The 15,811-nt window shown below is 45.8% G+C and overlaps 2 protein-coding genes across 5 annotated transcripts; one reads left to right on the top strand and one right to left on the bottom strand.

The window, feature by feature from the left end:
- Positions 1-883: 883 nt before the first annotated feature.
- On the bottom strand, positions 884-15,183 carry ING5 (inhibitor of growth family member 5). Of its 3 annotated transcripts, none has more exons than XM_064457062.1 (8): positions 9,219-9,365; positions 7,611-7,682; positions 6,736-6,902; positions 5,217-5,328; positions 4,136-4,229; positions 2,993-3,128; positions 2,781-2,842; positions 884-1,867 (listed from the first exon to the last, which is right to left on the bottom strand). In XM_064457062.1, exons 1-8 carry the CDS (start codon positions 9,358-9,360, stop codon positions 1,825-1,827), a joined length of 828 nt encoding a protein of 275 aa, XP_064313132.1. In that variant the 5' UTR covers positions 9,361-9,365; the 3' UTR covers positions 884-1,824. The 3 variants fall into 3 exon arrangements, with proteins under 3 accessions (XP_064313132.1, XP_064313133.1, XP_064313134.1); XM_064457063.1 differs by lacking the exon at positions 9,219-9,365 and adding an exon at positions 8,379-8,520; XM_064457064.1 differs by lacking the exons at positions 884-1,867; positions 2,781-2,842; positions 2,993-3,128 and adding an exon at positions 14,119-15,183 and having other exon boundaries at positions 4,132-4,229.
- Positions 8,670-15,749, top strand: DTYMK (deoxythymidylate kinase). 2 transcript variants are annotated; one of them, XM_064457065.1, is made up of 5 exons: positions 8,670-8,826; positions 9,372-9,480; positions 10,465-10,555; positions 12,758-12,955; positions 15,179-15,749. In XM_064457065.1, exons 1-5 carry the CDS (start codon positions 8,697-8,699, stop codon positions 15,287-15,289), a joined length of 639 nt encoding a protein of 212 aa, XP_064313135.1. In that variant the 5' UTR covers positions 8,670-8,696; the 3' UTR covers positions 15,290-15,749. The 2 variants fall into 2 exon arrangements, with proteins under 2 accessions (XP_064313135.1, XP_064313136.1); XM_064457066.1 differs by lacking the exon at positions 15,179-15,749 and adding an exon at positions 13,236-13,478.
- The last annotated feature ends 62 nt before the right edge of the window (positions 15,750-15,811 follow it).

Here is a 15,811-nt window from a genome sequence, read left to right as displayed (position 1 = left end):
TGACACACCTGCAGCATCTACAAAGCCCAACAGAGCAAAGCGGGGAAGGAAGCTGGCAAGAGCTGTGTTCTACTTTCTTTCATTGCAAAACAGAAGAGGATCGGTGTAAAAGGGGGGGAAAAAAAGAAAAAAGACTTTCTTTTGGAAACAGGTGCCAAAATCTGACTAGAAGTGTTTTTTTCTTCTATACTGTTTATTCAGATTGCTTCTACAGCAGAAGAAAAGCTTATCTAGAAGTTTCCTAATGCCTTTCCAGCAGTCTATACCAAGAGCTCCTGCACAAGGGTATGCAAAGTAGTACACAGCCCTGCACAGAGCCACCATCAACACCCATCAGGGATCACATCCAAAGTTCATGAACCCTGGTGCCTACTGCTGCAGGCGGGTTTGGTTTGAGGCTTGTTTTTTTCCCCCACTCTGCCAGGAGAACCACCCTTCCCCACAACATCTTTTATTGTTGGCAGGTAAGCCCCATAACACAGGAGATACATATGGATAGAAGAATTATCTCTGCTCTTCCCTCAACTTCCGCATCCACTGTAACTCAGAGGAAAGAAAAAACAGACACTTCTGTTTTCCTACTCCTGATTTCCTTCTCTTCCTTCTGCTGCAGCAACTGACACTGTGATGACAGCAAGGATTCACATTCATTATCTGAAAGGCAGCTTAAACAAGTCAAGAACATGCAAATGCACCTCCACTAAAAAGGAGAAGTAATTTTAGAACATTCCTGCTAAATGGCCTTCTTCAATACCAGAGCTTCATAGCAAATGCTGTTCAACCACCCCCAAGCTACTCCAGGGCTGCCTTTGCCATTCAGCTTTGCCTTGCTTGTTTTCCTGATTAACCCAGGTGCAACACAGGCAAATGCAAATAACAAAAGTCAGGCCTTCATCTTATTTTATGATTAAATCCGACCTTCTATCTCTATAAGAATACTGTAGGTTTCATCTTCACAGTAATGCACTTAAAGGATCTTCAGAGAAATGGAAACAGCCAGAAAAGGTAACACCCTCTCTTGATATTACTGTCACTAAGAAACACTGCAGGATAATTTTCTATTTAAAAGGTTTTCTCCCAAGAGAGAAAAACCTCTCCTAGGAGGTGGTGAAAAGTCTAATGGTTTGCTTCTGTTAAGGTTCATGTGAATGGGGGCAAGATCAAGTAAAATAAAGGCAGTGCAAAGGTAGACAGAAGAAATTCCCCAAAAGAGAAAACAGGATCATACCTCTCTCCCATCCCTGCCCTGTAAAAACTAAGCACAGTAATTGGCTTCAATGAAATGGACACTGGAAACAGTTAAACAGCTTTCCTGTTCCTTTCCCTACTACAAAACTGCATAACAAATGGACTTCACACCTAAACAATGGAGCCAACTTCTTTCATGCAGGCTATGGAGAAAATTCCTTCTTCTCTGACACAACAAGCTCCATGCCTAATCTATTTCCATGATGGTGATGCAGCATGCTGAAGATACAGCTATTTTATTTTCCTGCAGTGCCTTACGTGGTTTCACAGAACCCTATAAACTAGCAGAAACTACAGCTACAGGCTGCCCTAGCACTTCATAGTAACACTGATTTCAGTGCTGTGCAAGTGCAACATAAATAAAATCCCTGTGGCATAGGGATCTGGGACTCGCTCTTGAAGTAATTTTCTTATGAAAGAACAGGAATTACAACTGGCCACTGGAAAGGACAATTACATATCATACCAGAAAAAGGAGGGTAGGTTAAAAAAAAAGAATCAAAGATAGTATTGCAACATGAATGAAAGAATATATTAAATTCTTCTTGCCTCAGAGGACACATTCCCCTCTACACCTTACTTCTTTTTCTTTCTTTCCTGAACACAACGAGGACAAAACCTACAGAGAAAAAGCAGCAGTAATTAGTTCCTGAAGTTCCTGAAGTTAACAACACATAGCCCAAGAACATTTTTTATTATTTGAGAACAAGTGGGTGGGAGGGTGGTTTAAAAGCAGCCTATTTAAGTAACTGCAACAATTTTTGTGACATGCATGAAGCCTGGGCAAATAGGAAAGGAACTGTACCAACTCAGGTGGGCACAAGTGACAGATAGCACTAGAAGGCTTCCAGGGTTCATCAGCCCCTCACTGCTGTGATTCACCTTATTTCATTCACCTAGAAGTTACCTGGAGCAACTTCAAGTTTGGCACACAAGCTTCCTCTACAGGCAAAAGAAAAAGAGATGTTCCTCCAATTCCTTCCTTCCCCTCCCTCCAATGACTGCAGTTCACTTTCACTTAAGCCTGTTTCTGATAGGCATCTTGGTAATTAGATGAGAGCAGTCCATTAAAGAGAAACTAAGTTATCAATTTTTTCCAAGATGAGCATGTATATAAGCAAAACCTAGAGCAGACTTCAAACTTTGCTTCCGGAAGTGAAAACACACGTCTTCTCAATTTTAGCCACAGCCATAACTATGTGACAATACAGCAAACTTGAGATGCAACACGTACATGTTTACACAAGCCTCAGATCAAAAATTGCTGTTTTGCATATGCTCGGGTGTTTGTTTTGCTCCCACCAGAATCTAAGGCTCCCGTGGAAGTAGACTTTGGGGAGAAGGTTCCACTTGTACATTCTCTTTTCATACGGACACAATCCCAAAGCACAGAGGATGCAAACCCTCTGATGACAAGAGCAAAACTCCTCTGTCAGGAAGGGTCACAACAGGGTTTTAATTCTTATTGTGATTCTTGCCGAGGCAAATTGTAGCCTGATAAAAATCAAAAAGCTGTATGTTGTCTTTCTTACCATTTCCCTTTTGGTTTGGTGGTGAGGTCCACACAAGCAAAGTGGAACCATTCAATTGGGCACTGCAAAACAGAAAGGAAAAACCCACAGAGGAGATGCTTAGTGTTTCACAAACATTACTTTCATTTTGTACTGTCTAATTGCATCCCCCCTTGGATTTCAGTGCTGTGATGGAGCAAACATCTGAAAATAAAATCATCTCAAGTGCTTACGTCTGGGTTGTCACAGCCAATCATTTCTCCATAAGACACCTGGTGACACAAGCAGTAGGTAGGTTCATTGGGGTCCACTGGCATGTCTAGGACATCTGAGGGATGCACCGAGAGGATGGCGTCAGCAAACTCAGATCTGTCAACAAGGACAGATTGAGGATAAAACACTTTGCAGTTGTAGGCAACAACATGTTTCCAAGCTTTAAGCCTCACTTGGGAAAATTAGTTTTTAACAATATCTTCCCCAAAACATGCTGACCCTGCTTCAGAGTTTAGATTACATTGTCATATATTACCCAATAATTAAAACCATAATGTAGGTTTGATCAAACACAAAACATGCGCTTGACTATATAGGATTAAGAGAGTGATTTGTAGGTGCCATGACTACAGTAACAAAGTTAATGTACCAATCGTTTCTGCTTGCAGACAGACAAATCTGACTCTTTTCCCCCTCCCAATCAGTTTTAATATAAATATTCTTCTACTTGCCAAGTATAAATGAACCCCCTTACTCTAACACGAATGTATTAAGTTGACATGTCAGTAATGCTCAGCGGAAACTATTTTTTTTTTCCTCTTCCACCCTTCCATTTAGCTAATTGAAAAATTAGAATTAACAGGGCCCCTCTAATACAAAGCACATGATAGAGGGGGGAGATGCTTTCTTCCTTGCTTCACAAAATCAAAATAGATTACTCAAGACTATTTAGGGCATCATTGTTTGAAAAACAACCCCCAGAATTCTCCAAGATGTCTAGAACAATAAAACATCGGTTTTTCTTTCAATGGGCAAGGGTTTCTTTTTACTATCAAGACCACAAACAACTGTTAAAAATAGCCGCATGACAAAAATCAAAGCTATTTTGCCCCAGCTTGCCAACAGCAACAGAGAAGCTTGCCCTTCCAGAGGGAAGCATGAACTCAGCTTCCAAGCATGCTGAGTTTCCACATGCCAACCAAGGAGTTCACTAACAAAGCCGACTTGTCCTAAGCAGGACACTAATGAAACGGAGTAACAACAGAACACTCTAACACCGCTCACCATCCAGACACAAGTCATAAATAGGGTAACATGAGCTTGTGGAAAATTCATGAAATGTCAAGCCAAAGTCACCAGAGCTGTGACTGGGTATGCCTTACCCTCCTTTGATTTTCTTTTTCTTTGGCGTATCTTCTTCAGATGTTCGCCTGCCTCGACCACGAGAGCCTCTTTTGTCTTTCTGACTTCGTCCCTCTATAAAGGAAAAAACCTCATCATTTCAATTTATTGGAATACCAGGAATATCCCCAGATATTTTTCTTTTGATGCATTTATTGTTTTGAAAACCTTCTTTCATATGTAACTGAACATGAACGCCAATTCTGTAATACATTTTTATGCCACAAACATGCCAAATTGGCAGGTAGTACGACTGAGCACCAAACTCTTCCATTCGCAGTTTTGGCAATTAAATCACTGCAGTACAATGACAGCCCATGCCATTGCACAAGATATAAATAGCATCACGTTTGATTAGACATGCTGTAACTTTTTTTTAGATCTCAGTGTATTTTTAAACACTCAGTTAATTGGTTACTCAATAACTAATGTAACTTTTATCTCCACATCCCTGACCTTACCCCTCATTTCACAGTTCAAAGGCATAAAGCTGTACTGCTGTGAACCATGCTCAAATTTCACTGTAATCATATGAGATATCCAGTATGCGTTAGAGAAACTGGTACCTTCCTTCAATTCCTGATTTTTCCTGCTGTTCTGAGCTTGATTAGTATTCAAATTCTGGTAAAGGTAAGAAAACTGACACATCTCTCCTCAAAGAGATCTTAGAACCTACTCAGTAACAGATCAAGCCTGAAACTACAACTGTTATACTCAAGAGCCGCAAGAACACCAGTTCAGTTTTGTCACAGTTAGCTTGCCCTTGGCCAGTAGCCTCCTTACAACCAATAACCACCTTACAACCTTACAACTAGTAGGCCACCTGAGGGGAATCTGGCAAGCAGGGACAGTAAGATGGATCCCAGCATTAGATTTTTCTTCACCTGTTTACTGCCTACCAGAACACTGTAAATATTTGAAGAGTGTTAAAAACAAGTAGAGAAGTACACTATAGTGTACTTCTTTTCTTCCTCCAGAAATAATAGCCTGCTTTATATTTTAGTCTTTCTGGTTAGATATGCTCAGTGCTGGAAAAGGCTGTCAAACATAAAATTTACACACTTTTCAGGCTTCGAGATCCAGGGTTTTCAAAGTCACTGCCTTCCAGTTTATCTTTCAGATCTGCTTCAAACCGTGCCAAGTCTGCATCCAGCCGGCGGATATGCTTATCCACCTGCACAGAAGAGGAAACCACAAACTGAATAAAAAAAAAATTTAAATCCCCAAACGAAAACAGGAAGGTCTAAAGCCGTTATCAGCATGAACAGGAGTATAATACTTCAAAGCAAGGCATGAAGGGTATGAAACTGGAAAAAGGAAAATGGTATGCATAAAGGGAATTAAAGCAGAGAGAAAAAGATAAAGCTAATGGAATATAGGAAAAAGCAGGAGGACCTAATGCCAATACAGGCAAAGAGAAAGGAAGGAAAAGGGGGAAGGAGGTGGTATAAATGAGAGTCAAAGCAACTTAGACTAATGGTTTGTGGAACAAAACAAGATGATGATAGATTTTAAAAAGAATTGTTTCCTCCCTGCAATTTTCAAAATATATTATTCAATGTATAATGAAATGCATTGAGTAGATCAGTCTATTTTTTTCTGGTGTTTCACTGGCATGCTATTCAAAGAAGTTTAGTAATAAATACAGGCTTCCACTGACTACCTCCAATATCAAGTCAATACATGTTAAGTAAATACCCTGTACCACCCTGGTTGCAGTAACATGGCTTACAGAACAGAGATGTAGCAAAGGCATTTTAAGCCCCCACCCCCAACTGTGTTCCCACAATACCTAGTCCTCAAATCAGTGCTATCTAGGATACTTTTATTTCACGGGGATTGCATTTACTTTTCTGCAGTATGAGGGTGATAAAATGTCCTGCAGCTGCAGATGTAGCAGAACCCAAAGCAGCTCTAGAAGCTGGATAAAACGAGCTAAGTAGTCAAAAGCATTTCCCTCACTGATGTTTTATCCATGGGATAAAACACACAAAGGTAAGAACTGTTCCAGGGACAGCTACACGGACACAGGGGTAAGGGCAGAAGAGAAAAGCGGAAAGCTGCATCTTAAGAAATTTTATTTTCTCATCAGGTCCACTGAGGAAAGTTTGGTGTCTGACATACGACCAGAATGGTGGAGCTGACAGGCCTGCTTTCTTTGGTCACTTGGAAACCAAGGTAACTGAGCAGATTTCCCACAATATAGTGCTGAAGGTGACTTCAAAAAAGTGTTGTTTTTGACTAAGACCGGCCCTAAATAAATTATCAGGTGACAGGGAAGCTGCTGGGGAGGAGGGAGTGGGATAAATTCTCTGGCATTATTATACAGCCATCTCCAAGTGGGATCAACTCATTTAACCTTTCAGCAGAAGAGAAGCCTCCTTGACACAAAACCTGCTAACACAACGGAGGGCAACAGTAAGAAAAGTAAGCTTGAGAATAATTCATTTCAGTAAAATCTTTAACCCCAAACATAAATATGTCAGGGAAAATGACACTGTGGAAATGTCTTCTATGTCCAGCAGCCCCACTCCAGAGAATGACCGTTTTTAACAAAAGTCTCACTGGTTGTGATCCTCACCATCTCGTATGTCTGCATGGCCAGCTGGACTTTATCATCGCTGTACTCTTTACATTTGCTGTAGGCACTCTGGATTTTCTTCAGGTGTTCCACTCGCTCCTCAGGTAACATGTGCTTCACTGCTTCGATGTATTCTGCTGCAAGGTTGTCAATTTCTGCTTTCTTATCTGAAAAGCAAAGTATGTACATGTGAGAAAGCTGTCTGCCAAAGCAAGTACTTTTTTTTCCTGCCTCTTTAGGGTATTTAGAAAACCTCTCCTGACTTCCCCTGATCCTTTAATGTATTTCCCTTTTTTTAAAAAAGATGAAGTTAAAGGTATTCACTCTTTAACACTTGTGGTATGATTCTGATTTCTCAAGTACTTTACAGTTAATTCAGAGGAGGAGCTTACAGATACGATCAGAAACTGATCCAACGGGTTCCCAAACTTCAGCCTCTCTTCCCACACGCAGAACATTGTATTTGTTACACAAGTCATTTACCATTCTAACGGTTCAAATTGAAAATAGTTTCCGTACAACCAGATACCAACACAAACCTCAAAAAAGAAAAAAGGTCTTGAAAGACACACAGCCATCTACAATTCAGTAGATGTGGAAATGCATGCAAAATAAGGCCATCCGAGGGGCCATCAGGTACAGCAATCGCACAGCTACAAATTAACACGCAGCTGCTGAAAAAAAAAACCTTGGTCCTTGGTGAGCTGGAAGGCACCACAGAAAAGAAACAAACACCGCACAGTGCTCAGGTCAAGAAAAGGAGAAGAGACAGAGGGTGAGACATGTCCTCTAAAGCTTAGTCTCCACAGGGCTCTTCCCATCCTTCAGCTCAAGGCTCCGTGTCAGACTTTGCTTACTGAAATACCTGAACACACCTTCTGTTCTCTGATCCAGCTCCCGCATCAGCTGGAAGTTCCTCTGCAGTTCGCACGGCAGGTTTTCAATACCTGGAACACAAAAGCCAAGAAACACTACAGCCTGTTCTCCTCATAGGAGCCCTCCCGCCTCTGACACAAACCCTGCAGAGCTGGAAGCAGCACCACGGCGCGGGGCCAGCGGTCGAAACACCCGCAGCTACGCCACACGAACACACGAAGAAGCCGGCGTGCGGCCCCCCTTCTCGCCTAGAAGCACCCCAGGAACGAAGCCTTTGCAACAGGAGGCCCGCGCGGGAAGGCGCGCTGAGCCTGACATACGTAAACCGCCCGGTTACATCAGGAGAGCCTCGGCAGGGGTAGGCGGGTGGACATGGACCTTCCTGGGGCTGAGGCTTGCCCAGCAGCCCCGTTACTCCCGCTGTTGATCATCCGCCCGGTGGCGCGCAGCGCGAGGGGAACCGGCCGGCGCCGCTGCCGGGAGCCCCTCGGCCCGCCCGCCGTTACCGGCACCGCAGCAGCACGGCCGCAGGCAGAGGGGGCCGGGTGCGGCAGCCCAGCGGGACCGGCGCTACCGGCCATCACCTTACCGACCGGCTCCCTGACGCGCAGCGATGACGCACGGCGGCGGCTGATGACGCAGAGCACGCCCCCCGCCCCCCCCCCTCCCGTGGCGCAGTTCTAATTCCCGCCGCCAACCCCCGCTCCCCCCCCTTGCTGCCGCCGCCGCCGCCCCCCTCCGCCGCCGCCGGCGGGCCCGGCGCTCACTGTCCAGGTAGTGCTCCAGGTACATGGCGGTCGCCATCTTGCGGCCCGCGCCCCGCCGCCGCTTCCCGCTGCTTGCCGGGCCCGCATGACAAGGGCCGCGGCCCCAGCCTCATCCCATATTTATAACCCGCCGGGAGCTTATTGGTGGACGGGACGCCCCTGCTGCATATTCATGAGGGGCAGGGCGGGCGGGAGGCGGTGCTGGCCTTCCCGCCTCGGCGCCTCCGTGCCCTTTCGCCTCCTAGAGCGGCGTGGGGGCGCTCGCCGGGATTGGCAGGGTGGTAGCGGAAGGGGTGGGGCGGGCGTACCGCGCGCGCGATGGCGGGCCGGCGCGGGGCGCTGATCGTGCTGGAGGGGGTGGACCGCGCCGGGAAGAGCACGCAGGGCTGGCGGCTGGTGGAGGCGCTCCGGGCCGACGGGCACAGAGCCGACCTCCTCCGCTTCCCGGGTACGGGGCCTGCCGGTCCCCGGAGGGAACGGGGGTGGGGGGGAGGAAGCGAGGGAGTCCCTCTAGGTCGGGTCACGGCAGCCGGTGCGCACCCCCTCCCCGCGCCCTCGATGGGTCCCGGTCCCGGCGGGCGCGGGGGCGCTGTCCCGGGGCTCGCGTAGCACACCAGGCCCCTGGCCTCCCGCTCTCAGACAGACCGATCTCCTCCCACCCATGACAGGCGGAGAGACTGGACAGACCGACTTCCACCCACCCGCGACAGACATGCCCCCACCCACGGACGGACTGGCCTCCTCCCACCCGTGACAGGCAGACAGACCCACGTCCCCGGACAGACTGACCTCTGCCCCCCCGTGACAGGCAGACAGACCCCCATCCCCGGACAGACTGACCTCTGCTCCCCCGTGACAGGCAGGTAAACCCTGGTCCTCTACAGACCAACCTCCCACACACAACAGGCGGACAGACCCTCAGGACAGATGGACGCCCCTTTGGCAAGAGCAGCTCAGGGCAGCATTTGCTCCTTCTTCCCATCTCTCCTGCAGAGAGAACAACAGAGATCGGGCGGCTGATCAGCTCCTACCTGGCGAAGGAGAAGAACCTAGAGGACCACACCGTTCACCTGCTCTTCTCTGCAAATCGCTGGGAACATGTGTAAAGATAATTTTTGTTAAGTTGTAAAAGAAAAACATGGTGTTGAATCCTCCTGGGGTTTTAGCTTGTAGTGGGTACAGAAGGAATGAGAGTACAACCCTGTTTAGTGAGGGAAACATGGCTGGAGGCAATGTCTCAGGGACTTTTACAGTTTTGGATTTAATCTCAGATCAAATCCCACAGTTTGGTTTTTTGAAATCGTCAGGTGTGATATTTATTTCCAATCCCTGTGCTGTACTGGGTTTAAGAATTGGGAAGCTGAGACTGTACAAGCCTAGACTGGGAATTTACTTTCCTGAATGAAGAGACCTTGCTTTGCAAGGATGTCCATGTGAGTAACAGTGGTTAAGGAACTGTGCCCAAACTTCCCCTCTGCATTCAGCTATAAGTGGCCGTCCTTGCTTTTGGCCCCTGAGTCACTGTGTGTGGAGCTAGGGAAATCAGTGTCAGCTGTTTTTTTTACCTGGAAATCTAGATTGCAAATGTATTAAAAAACCCCAACCTTCACTGATTTTGCTGTAGTGGCACTGCCAAGCAGACTGGGAAAGTGTAAGGCAGATCAGTGATCTGTAACAAGAAATGTCACTGTCATGAATAAAGGACATTTCGGCCAAGGCAGAGTGTATCTCAAATCAACTGCACCGTTTAAAACCAAAGAGGATTAAGCTGGTCATGTCTGAGTATAGTTCAGCTGTGATCTTGCCTGTAAGCTTTGGAGCTGCCTAGAGCAGTGCCCTGCACTGGGGAACCCTGGACTTGGGTGCCTTGAAAGGGTATTTGCTTCATGTCTCTTAGATGACAGAATACAAATAGCTGTTTAGCCACGATCAGCATCACAGATAACCTGACACTGCTAATGATCACTGTTAATGATGACGTATGTTAGCAGAGAAACACTGGCCTCATGAGCTTTTAGATAAACTTTCATTTGTATGACTATAAAGGAGTGTAACTTTTTTTTTTTTTCTCCCACATGGTTTTCAGACCGTTGATGAAAGAGAAACTACATCAAGGGATCACGCTTGTGGTTGACAGATACGCCTTTTCTGGAGTGGCCTTCACAAGTGCCAAAGAGGTGAGGCCTACAGCAGCTGCTGCCCCTCTGTATTTGGGGAAGCAGCTCCAGCTCTGGAGGCCTGATAGACATGTCTCTGTTGATGACTGAGGCTCCAGAGTTCCGGGGAAATGTGGATTGAGACTGAGGGTGGAAATTTAAGCTCAGGTATTGACATGGTCTGTTTGCCTAGGTTTGCCCCTTCCCCAGAAAGAGCAGAGAAACTAATTTGGTTATTTCTTGTAAATCTGGACAGACCCTGGCTGTGGGGAAGCCAGTGTGTTTGACTCTGGAGAATGATAATAGAAGTTTATTTGAGATTCTCCATGCTTGCTTTGGTTGCTGGCCTGTAAGTTTGCAGAGAATAACAGAACCATGTACTTGGAAGGGACCTGTGGAAGTCACAAAGCCCAACCTTGTGCTCAAAAGTAGGTCTGAAGTCAGGCAGGCTGCTTGGGGCCACATCCAGCCAAGGTTTGAGTATCTCCAGGGATGTAGATCCACAACCTTTCTGGGCTCTTTTTTTCAGTGTTTGCTCACCCTCATGGTAAAAATTATTTTCTTCATTTAGCCTGAATTTCTCACATGCCCACTTGTACATTTTGGCCTGTCTCTGCTTTCAAGACAAGTCAGCTTCCCTTTGGGTCATTCTGCGCAGCTATAAGATACTCCTGAGTCTTGTGCTCGTTTGTGTGCTCCAAGGAGGCTGCCTGGGAAGATCAACCAGCTCTTCTGGGCCTCTTTGCCTTGCATGTGAGTTTCTGAGTGCATTCTGCTAAGAGGTCTGTAATAAGCAGAAATCTTCTCTCCTGAAGTCTACGCTGGCAATTCTGCTTGTCTTGTTGACTCCTCTCCAGATTTTAAACCACTGGCTCATGTTTGCTGCAGCTAAGGCTGCCCTTGACCTTCACATCTGTGACCAGTTCTATCTTGCTTGTAACAAATCCAGCAGGGTCCCTCCCCTCACTGGCTCATCAATCACTGTGTCAAGCATTTTTTGAGCATGCTCCAGAAATGGGTTGCTTGTGCCCAGCAGATAGGCAGGTGGTTGCGACCCTCCATGAGTACCAGGACCTGCAACTGAGATCCTTCTTCCAGCTGTCTAAAGGTTCCTCAACATCCTCTCTTCAACCAGGCAGTCTGTAGCAGGCCCCACCCCAATATCACCTGTGTTACTCTGCCTCAGTTCTCCTGCTTTTAGGTGAGCCTCCATTATTGTGTCATCCCCCAGATGTTTCCTCCTGGCCTCCCATCTTCAATTCTCTACAGATTGCAAACCTTCCCCCTGACGTACTTGGTTTAAAGCTCTCTTCATTGGTTTAGCAAGCCTGTTTGCATAGATGCTCTTGTCCCACTTTGTCAGATGAATCCCATTCCTGTTCAGTAGCCACCGATCCTCAAAGAGCATCTGTGGCTGTAGAAGCTGAAAGCCCTGCCTGCAATGCCAGCTGTGCAGCTGAGAGTTGACATACATTCATTCCTGCCCAAGCCTTTCCCTGCTTCCTGGAAGGACTGAGGAGATCCTGGCCCCCCGTGCCCTGCGCCCTCACCTGCAGAACCCTGCAGTTGCTCTTGATATGTTTAAGATCCCCCTAATAGTATCACTGGTGCCTATGTGGATGATGAGTAAGTGGACACGCCTCAGTGGTCTCTGCACCATGTTGTGTGTTCATGTGCCCTGATGTAAGTCTTCAAATCTGTCAACAAGATCTGAAAGTTGGAAAACTTTGTCTCTTGTGTCTGGGATGAAATTCCTGGGTAGGCTGAGAAAGCATAGGGTAGGTATTTGAAAAGGAGTCTCCATGGGCCCAGAAAGATCCACACTAAAGCTGTGTGGTGTTTGTATTTGAAAGCAGCTTTCTTTTGGACTGATCACAGTTTCAGACCAGTAACAGCAGTATGGGGACTCAGAACATGACTTGGTATTCAGCTCTGATGGGCTCTACAGAAGAGATGTTAAACCTCTAGCTCTCTTTGACGTCAGTGAGTGTGAGAGGTGCAGAGCACCTAGCAAAATCTGGCCCCCCACAGTTATCAGACTGGATTCTCACATGATAAGCTGGGATATCTCCTTTTCATTTTGTAGTCCTGTGCTTGGTGATTTGGGCTGTATCTCTTCTCTGGCTGTTCCTTCCCCATCTCCCTCTCCAGCTAAGCTGGCTTCTTTCTCTTCTTTGCATTCATTCCTTTCACCTCAAACTCGGTTGTCTTTGTTTGGGACAGAACTTCTGCCTGGACTGGTGCAAACAGCCTGATATTGGACTCCCAAAGCCAGACCTGATTCTGTTTCTTCAGTTAAGCCTGGAGGAAGCAGCAGAACGAGGGAACTTTGGAAATGAACGTTATGAGAACAGCTCCTTCCAAGAGAAAGTTCTACAGTCTTTCTATCATCTGATGAAGGACAAGACGTTAAACTGGAAGGTGAGGAAATAACCCTAACGGGCCTGTCATGGACCAGGGTAGGGGTCTCTCATGACAGCTCCTGAATTGTGCCCATTGCATCCCTGTGCTCCCCCTTCCTGCTCCTGGTTGGGGGGACATGTTGGGAACCAGCTAAGGGCAGCGTGGCCTGTGGCAGGGAGGATGCCTCCCTGTCCCAGGACGCTCTATAGGGCCCCATGGGGGTGAGGAAAAGATGGTTGGCTGGCTGGTCAGTTGGTTTGGCAGAAGAGCTTTCTGGCAATCATTCTCTTTCCTAAAGACAAACTGACAAACCTGGGTAAGAAGCATTGGGACACACCCATGCTCTTCCCCGCCTGTTTCCTTGGCATTCTGCAGCACCTGCCAAGGATTCTGGAGTCCTTGGAGGTTTTCTGGGGCCCTCCTGCCTGTGTCTCCCTTACTGATGATCACCTTTGTTCTCACATGACCAGTTTCCATCTGCATTTGCTGTCTTACTGCTACAAGAAATCTTTCCAAATACATGATCGTTTTTTGTTCCATGTGGCTGTGTCACTTTGCCCTGTTCATCCCTTGGATCTGTTTGCAGAGGGCTGCACAGACAGCAGTCTTATCCCAGAAGAGGAAGTGTTCCCCATTCTTCTTGCATGTAGATCACCTAGGCTGAGGCTTTCTAGTGTAGGCCTGCTGTTTATCATCTCCATCACCCTGTCAGTACTCAATCATGAGATGCAGGCAGCATCTTCTGTTTATTCTGTACGTCTCACACAGACATCGGAGGACAGAGATTATGGATATGTCTCCATCAGAAGCTGGAGATGTACACAGATTTGCCAAATGATCAGACTGTGTAAAGCAAACATAATTCTTCACAGCCTGTTTTAGATAAACATGACTCTGTAGAAATATTTTGGGCACTGTCAGAACCTAAAGAACCTAAATGTACAACAATCACAAAACTAGGACTTTTATTGGAATAAAGTTATGCTAGGAAATTGCCTTTCCTACAGCATGACTGAAAAAATAGGCTGACAGAAAACATGTACCATAGCACAAAACCCCAAAATAATTCATTTAACAAAACTACATGTGCTATCATGAGAGGCAATATGGAATTAATATATAGCCTGTAAACCCTGATTTTTTCCAGAGATTCCAGCAGTAGAAATAATTTCTGTTATTACCTGTTTTCTGTTATTTGTCTTCCTATTCCTTGCTTCAAAGGAGTTTTCACTTGAAGTATTAGCAACACGTTTAAAATACTCTGAAGTGCACAAGTATCAAACAGCTATGTATCAGAATAGATGATAGGGTGTCCCTGAAATAGGCACAGAAATCCAGTTTCAGTACACATTAAAAGTATAGTTAGCATTCCTGTCTCTTTGCCCCTTATTATCAGACAGAATAACAGACATCAAACACTGCCAAAGAACCGATTAGTCCAAGGCATAAAATGCAGCTCAGTAGCATTAGTTACACAAATAAATTGAGATCAGCAAGCTGCTTGAGGATATTGTGTGAGCACAAAGTGGGGTGCTGGCTGTGCTGTAATGAAAAGGCTACTATTTAATTGTGAAGTCTTTATTGCCTGTCGTCACAGCCTGCTCTTTCTCAGCAATGCTGTGTGGGCCAGTGTTGCATAGGTCACTGTGATAAATCTGCACCTCTCTACCACTCTTCACCAAATCCTTTCTTCACCTTGGTCACTCCCTCAACCATACACGAGTCATGCTGCTATTCTTTAAACATCAGGATCATCTTATAGCTCTACAACCGTTACTCACCTCAGCTTGAGTATTTAGAAAAAGAAAAACCCAAAGCTGAAACTGGAACATGATGGATTTTTAGAGGTTACAACTATTACGGGTGGAGTCTATTTTGAAGAACCACTGAAGGATCAATATTTCTGATATTTCTGCGGCGCCTCAGTACAGGGTGAGAACATTTAACTGCCTTTAGGTCATATGCCCTGAAGACTGTCAGCAAACAACACGCAGCAGCAGTTTCTTGTGTTTCCCTTTATCCAGCCCCACATCTACTTCTTAAATATCTATTCCTAAACAAAATAAGTTTTTCCAATTCCACTCCAGAAACAGTGCACAGGTGTAATTCACTCTTTTCACTGCTCGTGAATAGTAACAATATTGAGTTAACAGGGGGAGCAGATAACAGCAAGGTGAGGTTTTTCTTTTTTGGTGTTGGCAATTGAGGAATGTGTTTCTGTATTTTTTGTCTTGGAAATAGACAATGGACGCTTCAAAGAGCATAGAAGACTTGCACAGAGAAATCAAGTCCGTTGCAGAGGAAACCATGCAGGAGGTTCAGAATAAGCCTTTGGGAGAACTGTGGAAGTAAAGCTTTATACCGGTTATTCTTTTAGACCTAAGGGAAAACTCACCTTTTGGATCTTCCTCACTTGGGTAACTTCCCTACACACCTTCCAGTACCTACAGCTTAGATCCCATGTATTCTTCTGGGTCCAGCATGGTGCCAATACCCTTGTGATTTTATCTGCTCCTCCTCTCTATGCTGTATAGTCCATGCTGTATTTCATAAGTGAACGCAGGTTAAGTATGTAACAAATTCCTTATAAAACTCTCCCTACCTCAAGAGGGAGCTCTTGTTCAGTCTGGTAGTACAGATATGGGTGTGAAGCTCAGTGCTGCCCCCACACACAACAGCAAGAGGCAGGCAACAGCCGTCCCAGTTTTGGGGAACTGCTATGTTTCTGATTCTTCTGCCTCTCTAGTAAATGCATCCCCGGTGCTGAAACCCGTTTGTAGAGGGCTTGCTAATAAATTATTCTTTTAAACATTTTGCACAGGGCATTTTTTTTTTTGCCAGTATGATTATTTGTCTTCTGCAAGGATATATAGG

Source organism: Phalacrocorax carbo, chromosome 7 (genome assembly GCF_963921805.1).
Source record: "Phalacrocorax carbo chromosome 7, bPhaCar2.1, whole genome shotgun sequence".
Lineage (NCBI taxonomy): Eukaryota > Metazoa > Chordata > Aves > Suliformes > Phalacrocoracidae > Phalacrocorax > Phalacrocorax carbo.
This window is presented reverse-complemented; position numbering and strand designations above follow the sequence as displayed.